The following is a 19,087-nucleotide window of genomic DNA, read 5'->3' as shown; positions in this document are numbered from 1 at the left end:
CGGCGAGTTGGTACCGTACCGTAACCCACGTTCACTTCAGCGCTTGGCAGTTTCTGAGTTTTGGTACGGTAGGTACCGGTATAGGCCTAGTACATCGTACGGTAACTGGGTACCGGTACCGTAAAGGTACGGAACAAGACAACAAGGTTCCTGCTACGGTAACCACATGACCAATGGACTCAGGAAAACAGCCATAGCACTGTAGTAGGCCTAGACTACAGTCTGACAGTAGTAATTTTAATGAATACCGGTATCTTTAAACGTACCACATACAGACATAAAATGTCGGCTTCTGTTACCGTACGGTCTAACAGTAGTTAATATTGTTCGGTATTTTGTTCGGAATTTTGTTGCTATTTTAAATAAATCTACACTAACTCGTCGGCGCTTTAATGTCTGGCGTCAAATCTGAAACGGCAGAACGGTGTCGCAACATTACGTCGTCTTAGAAGTATGCGAATAGTCATCGACATCAGGATGTAGTCAAGTTCAATGTGTGCATGAGATGCTATTATTTTCATATAATTTATGTATTTGAATTTTCAATTTTCTCGAATCTCCTGTGACATCCTGCGATCAGTCTAATTTTTCATTCACATTGATAACACATTCTATCTTATGAATGACTTAGCTTTCTTTATCATTTCCTTTTTTTCAAACACTTGGAAATGATAGACTTTGTCATGCAATACTGTAAGGCAAGATAAGAAACTCTAACTCTATCAATATCCTATTTCACAGAAGTTTTATATTTCAACTCGATAGTTGTTCTCACCTTTTCTCCTTGCCTTAACACTACTTTTCTTTGTAGCCATGATCAACTGCAAAAAAGGCAAGGAAGCGCTAAATCACAAAATTTTTCAAGATGTGTTATCCCGCTAATTTTCTGACCTAAACTGATGCTTGTTGAATGGTTGGGATGCTTGGTATAGTTGTCGGCTACCGAATTGTTTGTGTGTCTAATGGTTGGACTACCGAGATATCACTGTATTTAGAATAATAGTAATCTGTTATATTGAGCTGGTTAATTTAAGTTAACCTTAACATTGCGACTAATTCTCCAGAAACTCTGAGAAAACCAAATTTTGATCACAAAAGGTGGCATAAATAAGCCTGCTGTAATTGATTGTTGAACATGTATAGTCAACTTAGTTTATTCTAGCTGAAATTCTGACTTCGAATATCATCATTAAAAACTGTAATTCTGACTCCAAAGAAATCAAAACTTCGGCACATGTTGCTCAGTACTATCAGAAAAGAAGGGTTAAAAATACTCTGATTTCAATATCAATCAAAATATCCCAAACTCAGACACTTCATTTTAGGAGTTTGATGTGTTGGCCATGTTTGAAACCAACCTATATTTTTTGATGCCTTTCCAAATTGTACACTGACATATAATTACCGGTATAAGCTTTATTGTTACAGGCAGACAGGCATAAATAATCCTATAAATAACTGAAATTTTCTTTTATTATATACCGTATTTCCCTATTTCACGGCGAATAAGTCTACCTGGCAAATAGGACGAGGCCCGTTTTTTAAGCCTGAAAAAATGGGTTTTCGCATATAACCTGCCAATAAGTCGGGGTAGTAAAATCGCATCAACATCGGAATCTCAAATTACCATGCAATGCCTTTTGAGCGGTTGCCGCGTTTGCGCATTGGTTAAAATAGCCTATAATGATGTTTTCTTGTGTGATATTCAATCCATAATAACTACGGGAATTCAAACTGTCTTTAAATTTTAATCTAATTGTGTTCAACTCGCGATTGCGTCCACCCTAAAAGAACATTACCTAATACATAATAAGGCATCACCAAAAAAAATGAAAAGTATCATACTAGCCTAATAAGACGATCCCCCCAAAATCAGGCCAAAAATTTGGGTCTAGAAAAGCGACTTATTTGCCGGGAAATACGGTATTTTTATATATGGTTGTCTGTAGTTTAATATTCCATAAATTCTATTTTTTTGTGCCAATTTCTATGAGGTACAATTCAGCAATATTCATTATCTCAACGTGGTTCATGGATCATGAATCATGATCATTGTAAATTGGAAAGAAAAATTTTTTTGAGTCATGAATAACTGGTGACAAGCTGCTGTCTATTATATTAATCTGTGTTTATGTGTGTGTTAAACTACTATTAACGCTATATTACTGATTGTATTATAGGATTTTTATGGTCCAACATAATGCCTTGGTGTTAATGTATATTTGTGATAATATCTTGTTATATATTTTTTGTAATATCGGCAGGATATTAGATTTCTTACTAAAATGTTCTTTCACCGTATGGCCTGTGATACAAGTTTCAATTGTTCTAGTCGGGGTAGTTGTTTGGAAGGAGTATGTGTTTGTTCTGTTCAGTTTGCTGGTGAGTAATTTATACGATTTGCAGTATCGTATACCATTATGCATGCTGCAGTCATTCGCTTTATACCTATTATGTAATAGGAACAATACAAAGTATGAACATTCGTTGGTGACTAAATGATGACATATCATTACTAATCTGGTTGTACTTAGAGCATCATAATTATATGTTTTTAGATTTTTTGGGATGTGTTATTGCGCCACATTTTTCATTTGGAATCATTTTAAACACCAGCATAGATCAACGTTTCAAATAATATTTCTTTACTTTGGGGTGATTTTAATAAAAATTTACCAGTAATTTTAAAATTAATTTTGTTAAATCAAATCATCCAATTTTTCAAATTATTTTTTCATTATTTCCACGCTTATGTTTTAGCTTTTCAGTCAATTCTACTCACCCACAATGGTTAAATATTGTTTATTTTGTTAAAAGAAATGCAAGGTCTGTAGCCTATTGCATAGAATGAAAAAGGCTAGCCTCAAATTGTTTCCAAACAGCTTTGCAAATTAGGTCAACTACTTGGGTTAAATATGATTCATTAGGTAGTCTATTAAACTTTCGCCATAATTTCTTTTAGGTGATCAGTGTTCGCAAACAAATGTTGGTTTTGTAGCTGCGTTCAGCAGTCTTTACAGCCTGCTTGTTCTTGTTAGCTTCATTCAATTGGTGAGTATTCTTTTGGTAGGAAAATTTTCCAACCTGATGGCATCCAGAAAGTTTCATCCTAAAAATTGTGAAACATATCCAAAGAATATGGCATTAAAAAATAAATTACAAAAGCCTAATAATGGAGGTTAGGAAGAAATTTTCCATAGTTAAGTCAATTTCACATTCTCTTATATATATTTAGCAATAATTACAAAGAGCTTTGTAATTTGATCAATATTTTGTTCTAATAAAGCGAAAGGCACTAAAATAAGGAAAGTCAGCATTACGAATAGATAATCATATAGTTTTAAGTTTTTCCCTCTATTTAGATTCTCTGTATACAAGCTGAATATAAAAAGCTGAAGCATCCATCATTATGGTCGGCATGTCGCATCACAACTCAAAAGTTACTTTATCTTTTAGCATTGAGTGCTGCTTTAACAAGGGTGCTTTATTTTTCATTGATGGTAAGGGATCAGTATTTTGTTTTTATTTAATATCTGTGCTGTTGATTTCAGTGGTTCAATATCATAGTGTATTTCTCTCTTAGAATCCAGTATATTAATATATATAATTTCTCTGGTTTCGATTTTATAGCTTATGATAATTAAAGAAGATTTGGGTTCCTCCTTAGTCAATTTCCAAACTATTTTCATTTTAAAATTACTTTCAACTAAGGGAGTTCAACTAGGTTTGAATCAATTGTTTGGGCATTCTTGCTCACAGCTTAACATAAGTAGTGTTTATTTTTAGTAGTTTTCTGGCCTTAGGTGGTTGGTGTCATGTCATGTTGGTACGTTTGATTTCAATGTAATGAGATCTATTTATCAAGATTTTCATAAGTTATATACAATCCAATTTGGCAATATTTTTTATATATTCAGTTTTCCTGCTTGTATAATAGAGTGATTGAATATGAATAGTAGCCTACCATCTTAAACCATTGTCATGACAATATCGATCAATAAGTAATTGTATCATACATTGCTTTGTATAATCCTATCACCAACCTGTACTTATGCTTTAAATGAGATTTCATCACCCTAGCATTGAAGGACAATCAAACTGTCATTTTTATTAAACTAGAAATCTTATATTATTCCCTCAAAGTGAAAAATTCCAATTTCATTTTTGTAAATGTTTTTGCTTTACTTCCAAACTTTTTCATGTAAATAATATCAGGATGTTTAGTAGCTGATTTTGAATTGGATCAGAATGGATTTATTTTAAATTCTTTTTTTAATCTAAAAACTGTTAAAATTGTTTTATTCAAACATTATGAAAATTGGAAACGTGAAGAATAATTTAATAAAAAAAGGTTGATAGTTGAAATCTTTCATTTGATTAATATGAGAATATGCGCTATTTCTGTAGTTTTGACGTCAATTTGAAAATTATGTAATATCATGACAAATTGAATGACATTATGCCTAATTTCACTTAATTCCAACAGCTACAACTCGTACAGTGTGTTACGATTTGTAGTGGAGGCTTATATGTGAATTTTTATAAATTCCCTATTTCCATGTATTTATATTTGGTCAATTTTACATAATATGATCTATTATATTGATTATCAAGGCTTGATCCCAAGTATTGCAGGTGAGGTGTTCGGAATTGATGTTCATATTCTATTTACAGGGAGTTATTCCTGACAAATGGTTGAATACCATGGAATTAGCATATCAACCTCTTTTAATAACTGGAATGTCTCTTGTTGTCTGTTATTGGAGTGAGGTAAGTGGTGACATCTATATCATATTAGTGTGAAACTGATATTGTGAATTTTTCTCAAATATTAATTTGCTCAAGTTATGTCATAGCAAATGAAAGTTGAACGTGAAAAGCGTCATCCTGTGAGCTAAAATTGATTATTAACATGGTTCTTGAAATATAATTACCAGTATGTGTATTATTTGGCATGTGCGGCTCTTGTTTCATATAGTCAAAGTAATTGAAGATATTTGCGGACATTTTTTTCAGTATTTATATTCACTATGTAATAATCTTAAAATATCCCAAAGCACCGGAAATCAGTACATATGAGCATTGACATTCTTTTGCATGGCAAATTTATCTTTATTAAACGAGTTATATATAAAGAATGCTTTATCAGTTACTCTTATTCATTCATTTGTCAGTGTAAGTAATCCTATTTTAGAAAGTGTGAGACACAATTGATTTCAAGTATCTGAACAACAATGCTATATTCTTCTAAGAGTAGAGTTTAAATCAAAAGAAAGCAAAAAATTTGTAGGCTATATAAGTAATTCTTCCAATTGTGTTCATATTGTCAAAATGTTATAGTATGTGGCGTATATTTGAATTCCTAATAAAAACAATTTTTCCAAATATAATCTATTATGAATATTGTTTGAACTAAATATATTGTGTGTGACTATTGATTTCAATAACTTATGTATGGTATTGATGGCGACTTGAGAAGTTATAATAACTTTTTTACTTTCTACTTATCACAGTACCATGTCTAATTCATTGCCTTTAAAATAGATTCATCCTTGTTGGTTTAAACTCATTTTCAAAAAATTGCTCATTGTCAAGGGTTTACTGTAGTATGTATGGAAATCTTTCTATGATAATTAATATTAGTTCCGGGACTTTTATTTAACTTCTTGGATATAAATTTTCATAGCCCACTTTCACCAAATTGAGAGTTAGAGAGATGCTTATGTATGTTATATTATGCAAAACAAGTATAGGCCTAAAATCTTATGTCCTGCCTGTCAAATGTTGGAAAATTGACCAAAGCTCTAAAAATGTATATATACATATTGAAATGAATACCATTATAATATTAATAAAATGTATGTAGGCCAATTGAATAAGAGACTAGAGTTTCTATATAAGTTCGAAGGCGCTCCAGGTAACTAATTTTGTTCACCTACTTTACATCAAGTTGTGTAAAGGGACGGAGGACTATAGGCAGGGGATATATTCACTTGGCTAACACAGACAGCCCTCGAACTCGTAGCCTGATAGAATTAAAATAAGGAAAATCAGAATAAAATTATGGTCTTACCCTAACCTGGTAAACACACTACGGGAGTACGGATTCGAGTCATGCTATCAATTCGTTAACAGTTATTGACATTGATGTCATTGCTTAACACATTAAATGCTATGCCTCCCATGTTCATTAGTTTATGAAGTTATTTATTACAATATCAGATGTTATTATATTCTCCAGACATGGTATAGATTAGCTATGTGAATTAAACTGTTTATCTTATTTTGGAATGTCTTCCAGATTATTTATTGCACCCAGGTTAACACTGTGTGTTTTCTTTGTGCACTTAAACAGTTTGAATTATTTTTTATGAAAAGAAAAAGCTTACTCATTCATGGGCTGAATATTATTGTGTTGAATTGCGTAATATGCATATCGCTGCAGAAAAACCAAAGCTCATGTCACATTTTAAGATTTTGATAAAAACGTATTTTTGTAATAGTAATAGTTGGAATTTGGAATAGTTGGAAAGGCACTACCAGAATCATAACTAAAATAGGTACCGTACATGTTAGAAACCCAGACCAAAAGATGGTCCATGGTTGATAGTGTCAGAAATCAAAAAATTCCATTTCTAAAAAAAGGTGACGTAAGTTACTTTGGTTTTACTGCAACAATATATGAATAAAGTTGTTATATCAAATCAAAATCCCCTTAGTGATCGGAGTGATCTAATAGTGAATCAGAGGTTTTTTTGCCTTATTTGGATTATCGTTTATAATATGTTGTTAGATTTCACTTCCTCTTGACTAGCTTTTCACACAGTTTGTTCATCACACTACACTAGTTGCTTTAATATTTTGGTACTTCCGTAGCATGTGTACCACTGTACCAGATTAGGGTTAGGCCATAACTTTATTCCGATTTTCCTTATTTAGTTCTATTATGAGTTCGTGGACCGTCTGTGTTAGCCTAGTGAATATACCCCCTGCCCATAGGTTTCAGTCCATTTACACATCTTGATGTGAAGTAGGCGAATGAAATTAGTCACCTTCATATTGATACACACACTTCTGGAGCGTCATTATTCTTTCCTGATCTAAATTTCTAATTAAATTTACAGGCTTTCTTTTTGGAGGATGTGAGTATGTCTGCTGCAAGAAGAGCTCGTTTTCTCTCCAAATCATGGCTTGCTTTCTCTGCTTTTAATTTGATTCTTTATCTCACTGTGATTGCACAATTTATAGTTGTTGTAACTGGGGCTCAAGGAATCATCTCAGTTGGTGAGTATTGTATTATACATTGAGGTTTGTTTTTGTAAAGATTACTGGGTAGTGAGTAGGGATGATCGTATCTGGATGGCCCAGCGGTGTGGTGTATAGTGCTAGGTGTTAGGAATATGCTCGCCACCGCACCTCTGATTACCCTGCGTGGGTGTGCAGGTTCGAATCCCATGCGGGGATAGTTATGTGCGAGAGTTTCGCTGGACTCCTCGCCGTCGTAGGGTGGTTCACGCAACCTCTGGTCGGTTACGACTTCCTCCACTATCAAGTCCATGCTTCCGAAAGCAAATAACTAATCCTATACCCAGGGTTGTTCAAAACGAATCGAATATTCGAAAACATTCGAATATCAAAGAATTCGAATACCTTTTTGGCTGATTTTCGAATAATTCCGAATAGTAGCTACTTTTCGCCGCCAGCAAGGTGTTTCGCTTCTAAGCAAAATCTACGAACGATTCTACGCACTTTATAACATATTGTAATCACAATAAAATAGAATCGGCACTTTATTTGTTTGTGATCTTCTGTGCGAGCGTGAGCCTCATACTGTTGCACAATTGCGTGATTGGCATCGACACTATTACCCTGCAAGGCTTCTAATTTATACATTTATTTCCATTACGTCGAAAAATTTAAAATTATTCAAAGCCACAATTGTTATGATACCCAATAAATTAGTCGGAATTATTAAGAAATGTAGTTTATACTTTTTTTCGCTTTTTGGCAACCGATTTTAATTATGATAGTTAAAAGTCCAGAAAATATTTAGATACCAGCAATAAAAATGCCTTGCCGTATTAATTTAATTCTGTTTAACATAACCTGTGGTTGGTTCGACTTATGAAAAAATAAAAGCGTTGCTATCGTATATTAAAATATCATGACAATCTGTGGACATAAAATGTGTGGTAAACTGCCCGATTATACCTAATCTTTGTTTTGCATTTTCCTACTTGCAAAAAAATAAATAAAATGTCTAGTAAATAGGCAGGTTGTAGATAACAGTTATTCCCCTGGTTATTGTATGCAAATTCCTTCATGCTCTAAAATATGCTTTTTTACTTGGAATTTATTTTCGAAGTATTCGAAATTTCATATTCGAAAATAATAATTTTGAATGTATTCGAAATAGTGAACTATTCGGTATTGGCCATCCCTGCGCTATACCCGACATGGACTGGTAACCGAACGAGAGACTGTGGTTTGGGATTAATATGTAAATCCTATCCTACTGAACTATTCTGGAGTTACACTAAAAAACATTTCGAATATCGTTCAAACTAAATTAACAGAGCCAAAAGCCGAAACAATGCTGCACCAGTGCTTGAATTACTTTATTTCTCGTCATAGTTGAGTGGAAGGAAACATGACATAATTCAAAAAGTTTGTAAAATTGAACTGATGCAAATTGCCAAAATAATATGCATCATACTGTAAACAATTTTTTTTTTTCGAAAGTTCCATGAAAACAAAAATTTTTAATGAATCCCATGTTCAAATTAGAGATGTTAAACAAGTTTATTGATCTGATACGAACTTCAAAATTCTATTCAAAGATTTTTTTTTTTATAATTTCAGAAATTTCTGTAAAGTTTACCATTTTTTTAATGACACAATAATTCATTTAAAATGATCTCAGTATACCATTATTTGTTTTGCACTATTGATTGATTGGGTTTCTGTAGAGCCCACTACTCATCCTATGCTTACTCTTTCTTTTATGCTTTTGCACTGGTGGTGCAAATGCAAGGGTGTTATAATCATAGTATCATTATATTACAACGATGTAAATCCATTTATATTATCTAGAATTGATATAAATTACAAGTCATGAATCTGTATTATTTGATTAGCTGTACTTATTTAATAAAGTTTTTGCCAGTAGGGTTGTAAAGGTCGGATCAATGTTATTTGACCTCTTTCAGTCATGTATATTATATTCATCATGTCTTCATACAATTGTCATTATGTCTGCTGTCTGGTATTAAACAAATATTGAATATTTGAATTTGACCGTTATCATGAGTAGGAAATTGTGTTATATATCGTTTTTTGGTGATTTTTACTGTTCAGAAATACCGGGCATTCAAGCTATAAAGAATCTGCAAAAAATCTAGTTCTCAGTTCAAATTTTATATTTTTTGTGTTTACAAGTACTTGTTTACTAAATTTACTCCATAATATTAATGTAGACCAACAATATATTATCTGTAAATTATTAATGCATTCAACTCTTATAAGTATAAATTTATAAATGTCATGTGATCGTCAATATAATAAATTGCCTTCACCCTACGTGACTACAAACACAGCAAGTCTGTGCCTCAAAACACTTATAATGTTTGAATATACAATAGTTGGACAAAATATTTATTTAATTCCCTATACCAACGAATTCTGAAATAAAGCAGCTCTTTCAGCGTCAACATGTTTGCAGCAATAAAATAAATCTTTTCATCTGAATCATTATTTGAACTAAGCATGAATTTGTTTTTGTACAAAAATTCTTGCCCCTGGACACTGTTGATTTTACAGAATAGTCTCATTTAAATTAAATTCGATATTTTGTGATATGTACATGATAAATGTCTAATTCGTTTTCAAATTCAACTTTTCAAGATATCTGTAAAATTGCCAAACTTTTATTTTCAATACCGGTAACAATTACCATATATCCGCACATATAAGCTGACCCCCTAAAACTATGGATTTATGAAAATTCACACATAAGCCAACCCTGCAAACCTTTTTCATATTATCTTATTTTGTCATACTACAGTAAATCCACTTCGATTCTCTCCCCCTGTAAAACTATGGAATTATCATTTTATCGTAATTTGTGTACAATTAATTTTTTTACTGGTTGAAAATAAAAGGAATTTGACTGGATTCCGAGATGTAACAGTAATTGGTGCATAATATATTCTAAAAGATTCGAAATGTGATGCAAATAAGGGTCTTGAAATGCATTTCTATTTTATATTTCTATCCTCATCTATGTGTTATTTTATTATATCTGATACTAAAATTTCAAATATTATTTCAGATCATTGGACTAATGGTGCCTTCCAGTCATTTTTTGCAATTATACTGTTCATCGTATTTATTATTTTTATGACTGTTGGAGTGGAAATCTTTTTCAAGGTAAGTTTGTTTTTTTGTTGATTATGAGTAGTCAAGTTTCAGCCAAGGTGTTTGTGTATAACTGCAAATTCCTTGTCCATCAATACATTTTTGACATCCTAAAACACTGAGTATGTATGGTTCAGAGCTTTGGAGTTGAAAAAAAAATGACTGTGATTCAGTTGAAAAAATCTTGACTTCATCTCTGAACTATCAATAAAATCAAGTTTTGATGATAAAAACTTTCGCTATGCAAGCCTTCTTTGATATACTGTTAAGAACGCTCTGCAATCTTAATTTTTATGAGTTTTTATGGAAAATTTTGAATTAGAATTATTGCTATTGAAAGTCTGAAATTCCTTCTCTCGATCACGTCCCACAGGAATTCAAAATTAGACTCTGTGGTGTTTCCGACACCGGATCTGACTTGAAAGAAAACATGCAGAATTTTGACCACAGACTTACAGGCTGGCATGCTGCATTGATAAAGATACATTAGATAAGATCAATGAATCTAGTAACTATACTAAATAATATATGACACAAATAAAATGTTATATGCTGATATGCTAATCGATTACTATACTTGCTTAGTCCACCCTAACATTTATTGCTATTCATTTTACTTGTGGGATATGATTTAGCCGATAGAACAAATAAAGCTTAAAAATTCATAGTTTCAAATTAGATAAATGTCATGATTCCTTTAAAATTCAGAAACTTTAACAACACACTCTATTTTAAATAGTTTTTTCAATGATTCCGAGTTTAATGAAGTTTTGACTAAACTAAATTCATTTGACATTCTTATTCAGGTAAGAGGTGCATTCAACAGACAAGAAGATCAACCAACTACGTCAACGTCAAGTTCGCAAACCACACAGAATATTAATTGGAGAGAAGTTGTTAAATCAAGATTAGCAATCGTTTTTCAGGTGACTGTCATATTATGTTGGTGTTAAATTTATCCAAAATAATATTTTTTAGGTTAATAAAAGCTCGAGTTTTCCTTTTTTTGACAATACATTTTTAGGTTTCATAATACTTGCTTGATTGTGATGTCACTGTTTAGATTTTGGTGCTTTCACTGCTACATATGTCACTGAGATATTTGAGCATACGCGATATGATAGAGTTAATAAAATATACTCCATTTACCATTAAGTGTACATGTGGATTATTTTGCTAAATTGTTATTGTTGTTAGAGAAAAAAGCAACTAATGGGCTGACAGATTACAAATTTTCAGATAAAGATAAAAGAATTTCTATTTTTTCCAATCAATTCCAATTCCTGTGCGTTGCAAAGCCTATACCATAAAATCGATAACCAAAATTTTTGCGCCTGCAACTATTAGAAAGCCTATGTTAAATAAAGGTGCTGCCGGCGGATTTACCCTGTTATTTGTATCTGGCCCTCCTGTATTAAAGGTTACACACCCCTGTATAATTCATTGGAACACTTTATAACACATATGGAAACACTTCATTCCATCATATCTGTCCAGTGTCCACTGATCTTTTCAGCAAACTTGACGCTCAGCTAAGGCCTTACCAATGCAAGAACTTGGTTTTAATGTATTATTCGTGAGTCAAGATATAGTAATACTGGTATAAAATTTTGCACACTATTCCTATGACTCCTTTTACATTGAAGAAAAATAGTGTGTGTATGCTCTTGTTTCAAGAGAGTTTCCTTATTCATTACAGGCCCTCTTTCTCTTATTGATGGTCGTATGCATTGTGTCTAAAGCTGTTGAAACAATGTGGAGAGATAAAGTTGATATCAAAACAAGAAGCATTCATACGGTTTTGCACAGGTTTGTAGATTTTCATAACTTGGAGGGAGAATAACGGGATTTGGCGGGGAAATAACAATTATACACTTGGATCAGTCTCCAAATTAATGGTTTGAGATTTCCTTCAAGAAGATACTTTTTCAAAACGACAGGAAGAAGAATGATTAATGAAGAACATGAACAACAACAACATAATAACAAAACGATCCAGAGGTCCACTCCGTGTTCAATAATCTGCTCCTCGAGCGTAGATTATACAATAAAATATGGTTAAAATTCCCAGCCGCCATTTTGTCACTGAATTTCAGTGAAATGGGCCGCAGGTTGCCAACCCCTGGTCTACAAAGATCTATATTGGGCAATTTTTTTTAAAGCAATTTGATCAGACTTATCTTCTAATATATTTAACATTATAGATTTTAGGGTCAGTCTTAAGCTAAGCAGCACTTCGTTAGCAAACAAAAAGGCAATACCAAGCAGAGGCATTTCGTATTATTTACTACTTGAGCAGTACGTATGAGACAATAACATTATAAACAGGAAATTGTTTTTTTATACTATGGTGTTGAAATTGGTACTCCCGTAGTGTGTGTACGAGGTTAGAGTTAGGCCATAATCTTATTCTGAATTTCCTTATTTTAGTTCTATTACGAGTTCAGAGACTGTCTGTGTAAGACAAGTGAATATACCCCCTGCCCATAGGCTTCCTTTCCTTTACACAACTTGATGTAAAGAAGGCGAACAAAATTAGTTACCTCCATATTGGTACACACGCTACTGGAGCGCTATGAAATCAATACTCTCAAACCATTCTATTTACGCTCGGTCAATACATATACCCACTTGTATCAATGAGTTTGTTAAACTACAGTAATTCAAAAAAATCAATAAATATTCTGAGCCTTACTCAACTTTTCTCATGTTGTATCAGAACATTAGTCTTTGCCCAAGCTTCTTATGAAGATTTATAATAACTTTAATAGGTGTAAGATATTGAAGAAACATAGACCTGTTAGTATGAATGTGTTCTGTACTTCTGTTAGTTTTGCTTTGGGCATATGATCATGGTTGTAATATTCTACAGAGTAATGTTTATGGGTGCAAACATATCTGGTGTTTATATACAATAATTTATATGTCTTTCGGTGCTCCAGAAGTACCGTATGTGTATCAATATGGAGGTAACTGAATTTGTTCGCCTACTTTACATCAAGTTGTGGAAAAGGACGGAAGTCCATGGGGGTATTTTCAATTAGCTAACATAAACAGTCCTCTAACTTGTAATAGATCTAAAATAGGGAAAACTGGAATAAAATTATGGCCTAACCCTAACCTGTTACACATACTACTGGAATACCCATCTTTCACCCTGAACAAGGCTTTACACAAGCGCCTACTGCTAGGTAAGAAGCAATTAATTATATATTGGGAGTCCCGTTCAGCATTGCCTACCCAATTTATTACATCCTGATCCAAGTTGTGGGCATGTTAACATGCGATGCCGATTTACTTATATTTGTCAGTGTGGATGCTCATACCACTCCCTTACAAGTTTGCATGTTGATGCTTTGTATAATAGCATTGAACTGTTGCAAATGGCAAACTATTTTATTTTATCATTTAGAATGGCTGAGGTTCTTGTTGTACTGTGGTTTCCATGTGTATTATGGAATTCATCACGGCCTGAGCAATTGTGGTTTTTGAATCCAAGAAGATTGCTAAGCTTTGGAGAAAATCGAGGTAAAATTGTTCTTAAATAATGAAGATTTTTTCCTAATAATCGGTAATTATTGCTCATGTACTAAACCAGGGGTGTGCAACCTACGGCCTGTGGGCCAAATGCGACCTGCGAGGAAAAATTGTGTGGCCTGCGGAGAAGTGCCATTTTGAATGGTGTGCAGGCCGTTAATAAATGAGTTTTTTATTTAGTTTGATCTAGTATGTGCGAATAATTCCAATTCCTTTGCGCTGCAAAGGTTGTACCTGAGCTTGGGCGAAGCGAACAAGGCATGACATCAGATTAATAACCAAAATTTTTGTGTTTGCGATTACTAGAAAGCTTATGTTAAATAAAGGGGTGACTGCGGTTTCACCCAATTATATGTAACTGGCCCTCCTGTATTAAAGGTTTCACGCCCATGTACTGAACTATGATATGTTTTAGTCAGAACTTAAGATTATTTTCCCATGGGGTCGAAAATTTTACTATTTCCGGATTTATGTCTCTAAACATGACAATTGAGTGCTTTCTCCTATTTGGTTCCTATTCTCCTAAAAAAACATTTTTTATGATTGAATAATGATATTCCACTCTTTACATCTGCTATAAATCTGAAAATTTAGTGATCCTTAGCTTCTTTCATAGCTATCCACTTTTAAATATAAGCTTATGCATTTTCTGAATAGACAAATGTTCATGAATATCATTTCTTGATTTTTTCATTTTAGTTGTAGAGAGGCTTCTCAACTCTCATGCAAGAAGAAGGCCTGGATATAGTACTTTCAACATTCCCGATGAAAAATTAGATAACGATGATGAAGAATCAGGTTATTATAACTACCGTAATATTTGTCACATTTGAACACATCAATGATCTGGATAGCATTGATATTGAATTAATACGAAACATAGTATCACTTGAGTGGTATATGTATCAAAGTTAGACAGCATTAGTAAAATAATTTGTTACGACATTCCTTAGCATATATTTTTTTATTTAGAGTGTTGGATATGCTATGATCATGACAATTCTGAAACATTCATCAGTCCATGTCTCTGCAAAGGTAAAGTTGCACCCATTATCATATTTCTCTCAGTGATGGAACAAGAAACATTTGGGAAATTTGTTTTGATTGCTCTATATTGTTCAGTAAAAAGGGGGATTTACAATATAACCAACCATTGTTATCGGTTCCTACCTCAGTTAACTGGAAATTCTGAATCATTCTATCACCGGTCATTTAACTCCTTACAAGACGATGAAATTTGATCTATCGTATATATTGGGCTATTTCATTGATGTAATATTTAATTTAATCCTTGAGTTTGTATAAATAATAGGACTTATTGGTTTGGGGAATACTTTGTGCCCCAATGTGGATAAATCACGATTTCATCATTTGTATTGTTGTATGAAAAAAACAATTACATGAACTTATCATTTTATTTGTTGTAAATATAAGGTGGAATGGCCAAGGTTCATCATAGTTGTTTGCAAAGATGGTTGATGGAAAATACAACGAATGGAGAAAGTCCATCATGCAATATTTGCAAGTACAGGTAATCGTTGAAATCAAAAATCTATTTGGTAGGCTAAGTCACAGTACAAAAATAATTGACAATATTCGTGATTTGAGAAAACTACAAAGTGTATTTACTGGAGTGTGGATATCCTCAAAATAGCCTTAAATTAAAACAAATGCAATTATTACAAGGAAATACATGTTGGTCACAAATTTTTGCAAGTCTAGAATATCGTTTTCAAGCAACAAATGCTAGCAATAACCAACATATGATTGGGATGATAGACATATGCTTTACATATACAATATGCACCTTTCTATGTTCTGTTCATAGATATGCGATCCATGAAGAACCTGTAAGAATGCTGTCTTGGTCACAGAGCTGGAGAAGAATTGTAATCATCATCCCAACTCTGGTGCTATGTGGTGCAGCTCCTTATCTTTCAGTCTATGTATTTCGGAACCAACCACAACTGTCAACACCCATTAAAGTCGTTATTTTAGGTTTTTCCATCCTTATGGAACTTGTTTGCTTAAGGTTAGTAATGTCGTATTATAATTTAGCCTGATACTGATTTTCGAACGTATTGGGCCGTCTTGCTAGGTGGTGGTGTTGTGTGAAAAAATTGCTTTTCATCATAACTAATGGACCAATTAATTACAAATTCTCATTACTTAAAGGTGGAAGAATTCGCTGGGAGTCTTAATTTTATTTTGAAATATCCTATAGTCCTCCACTCAAAATATTGCAAATTTATGGTCATATTATACTTTGTCATATTCTTGTCCATGTATTTGTTATCGCTCTTTTGTCAACTTATTTTTTGAGCGATTCTTTCGCACTTGTGAGGTAATGATGGCGGCAAATAGCGATGACTATGCCCTGAGTGACATGCACAGAAAATGGTCAAATTTGACAACATACTTTATTTATAAGAATTGAAACACCTTTGATTGGTTATGCCTTTACCACATTATTAATTCTTCCCAAAATCTGTGTAAGAGTAGTATAGCAAATAGTCCTCATCAGTCATTGTGAATGTATTTAATCAGATCATCGAGTTAGGGTAATTGTCAGTGTGCATTTGATCTCTATTTCCTGTTTACAATAAACCTTCGTCAACAGTAGAAATCTGGTATTTAGAAAAGGTTTTTATTTTCGTTATAGGGTTCTTGGTGTGAATTTTTCAAGACTCTATCACATTACACGACAATCTGCAATACGAATACTTAACTATGAGTCCGTCAACATCAATCAACAACCACATGAACACAAATCTCAGACGAAGAGCAGTCTTTTTCGTAAAATAAAACCTCAGCATTACACACCAATACCTTCTCATGATGACTTTGATGATGGAATTGCTGTGGAACAAGCTAATGTTTTGGTGAATGTGAGCAACGAAAATAGTTTTTCTGTTTCGTCATGTCAGGATGCGCTTTCTTTCTGATTTGCAAACTTTCTGTTTTGTATTTTTTTTTGCCATGAAATGCACAATTCAAATTTGCTTTGTTTTTTTTTGCCAGAGAAGTATTATTACTGTCACCAGTATCATATATGTGGAATATCTGAACCAAAATATCTAAAAAAATTCGAACAATCAACAATACATGAGCTTTTTAGTGAATTTCATCACATAATAGATCAATTTTGAGCAAAATATACTGAAGTAATTGTCAAAATAATTTATGGAATAGTGGGATGTGGGAATACTTACACATGACATATTTTATTGCTAGTTGTCATGATACCTTAACTGTTGATTTTTTACGGTGTTGTCGAATTATACTATATGCATCAACATATATAAACAATTTTTTTTATAAATATTAATATGAGGTTTTTCCTGTTTAGCAGACTAAATAGAGAGGATAAATGACCCCTTGGCATACTTTCTAACTGTATTTTGTGTCCATACTCAAATGAGAGTAATACCATCTTAACATTGCGATTATAACCTCGCTTCTATCATGTTAGAATGCATGCATTGTTCGCTCTTGTCCGATTTTATATGTAATATAAGTCGATAGGTTGGCTTCAAAGCCTCTTGTGTTTCAGTATTTTTGTAATCTTAAACTATTTTGAATTTAAATATTGGAAATAAATTTGTTTCTTGCATAAAAAACAGTCTTGGTTGAAAAAGCAGTTTTTATTATGGAATGTGCGCACTGATAGAAGTTCCTGCAAGATAAACTTAGACTATAGGCACATCTACACTTGTGGGTATTCAAGCGGCCTAGATATAAAGAAAGAGGAATCCGTGCGTTGTCCTACTTCAATTGCAGCTTGTTTTAGAACGTAAAGAATATAGAAGTAATCTGATGAAACTGGATCTAATCAGCTTGGAATATACTGCCCCCTTTGACATTAAGATGGTGATCTTCATAAAAGTTTTGGAAAAGCATTCAAAATATAAAAAATAGACATTAACGGTAATCCACAAACTGTAATATGTATTGACAGACCTGAACCGCCAACAACAATGGGTCCCGATAGTTCTGCCCGACAGAACCGACAGCAAAATTTCACTCATTAATATTATATTAAATTTGTATTACTTTTTTTGCTTTCGCCCCGAAGAATTTTTGTGATCTTAAAGTAGCCCACCCATAAATTTCAAGTTAATAGAAACAACTGGGATCGTTATATTTGATAAAAGAGCCTCGCCATTTAGTGTGGCCATTGTCAGTACTCGGACTGTCCCTTGCCAACTGAAAAATCTCATTCCGACAGTTTGTGTTCGTGTTCAAAAATGCACTCACATGGGTATAACTAAAAATACATAGTGTTGTTCTACTTTTGTCGCTGCGTCAAATTATTGACTTCTTACGCAGAGCCTGTTACTGCAAGATTAACCGGTATGACAATATCTTTTCTTGCTTTTCCCCGCAGTGTTTTCAATTCGCTGTATACATGGAAAATTTTTTATGTGGTCCAGTTGGATGTTTAAATTGGATATATGGCACCCGACAAAAATGTTGCACACCCTGATATATACGTAAAATTATGCGTGTTTTTCTCTCTGTGGTATTATCAATCAACTTCGTCGATATTCTTCATGTTCAATTCCTATTTGTGTGGTTTTACAATACAGCAAATGAAGGGCTGCTAATTTCGTTATATATTCGTTGACTACCAGCTAAAGCTCTGGCCTAACTGAGTAAGAGGGAACTCGTTTTGGTGGGCTAAAGCTCTGGCCTAACTGAGTAAGAGGGAAGTCGTTTTGCTGGGCTAAACCTCTGCTAACTTTTTTGTTATATATATATTCGTTGAATACCGGTACTGGCTAAAGCTCTGTCCTCACGGTATGTTAGTCGTTGGTCCTCACTGAGTAAGAGGGAACTTGTTCTTGCTGGGTTAAATCGTAAATAAATACTAAATTTCAATTAACCGAAAGTTCGTGTTTAGGATGCTTCAAGATACCAGGTATCCTTAGATTTTTATCGACTTTTCTCTCTCCATGTCGAATATGAAGACTGTGCTAGCTCTGTGGATGTTCCCTAATAAAGCATGGATGGATAGGAATGATAAATTTATTCAATTTGGGTATAAAACGTTGATAAATGGAAGTTTTCTTGCTAAAGCATCACGTGAAATAATCCTCTCCGACGCCATCGCTCGTTTGCCTGTCGCCGTTCT

General features: G+C 33.3%; 1 protein-coding gene across 1 annotated transcript; it reads left to right on the top strand.

Moving 5' to 3' along the window:
* Positions 1-334: 334 nt before the first annotated feature.
* Positions 335-17,573, top strand: LOC120344310 (uncharacterized). The gene is made up of 14 exons (XM_039413452.2): positions 335-2,382; positions 2,963-3,051; positions 3,363-3,500; positions 4,675-4,770; positions 7,125-7,284; positions 10,331-10,428; positions 11,223-11,342; positions 12,116-12,225; positions 13,829-13,944; positions 14,653-14,751; positions 14,926-14,988; positions 15,388-15,484; positions 15,782-15,985; positions 16,616-17,573. The coding sequence occupies exons 1-14, from the start codon at positions 2,286-2,288 to the stop codon at positions 16,896-16,898; spliced, it is 1,770 nt and encodes a 589-aa protein (XP_039269386.2). The 5' UTR covers positions 335-2,285; the 3' UTR covers positions 16,899-17,573.
* The last annotated feature ends 1,514 nt before the right edge of the window (positions 17,574-19,087 follow it).

The sequence above is a fragment of the Styela clava genome, chromosome 5, assembly GCF_964204865.1.
Source record: "Styela clava chromosome 5, kaStyClav1.hap1.2, whole genome shotgun sequence".
NCBI classification, from domain to species: Eukaryota; Metazoa; Chordata; class Ascidiacea; order Stolidobranchia; family Styelidae; genus Styela; species Styela clava.
The sequence above is the reverse complement of the archived record's forward strand: the minus strand, read 5'-3'. Positions and strand labels throughout refer to the sequence as shown.

What these genes read in the sequence shown, in the direction of transcription:
- LOC120344310 (XM_039413452.2), top strand. Translation starts at nt 2,286, where the DNA reads ATGTTCTTTCACCGTATGGCCTGTGATACAAGTTTCAATTGTTCTAGT. An exon ending in TTGTTAGCTTCATTCAATTG is followed by an intron (nt 3,052 to 3,362) that starts GTGAGTATTCTT and finishes CCCTCTATTTAG; the next exon opens with ATTCTCTGTATACAAGCTGA. An exon ending in GATTAGCAATCGTTTTTCAG is followed by an intron (nt 11,343 to 12,115) that starts GTGACTGTCATA and finishes TATTCATTACAG; the next exon opens with GCCCTCTTTCTCTTATTGAT.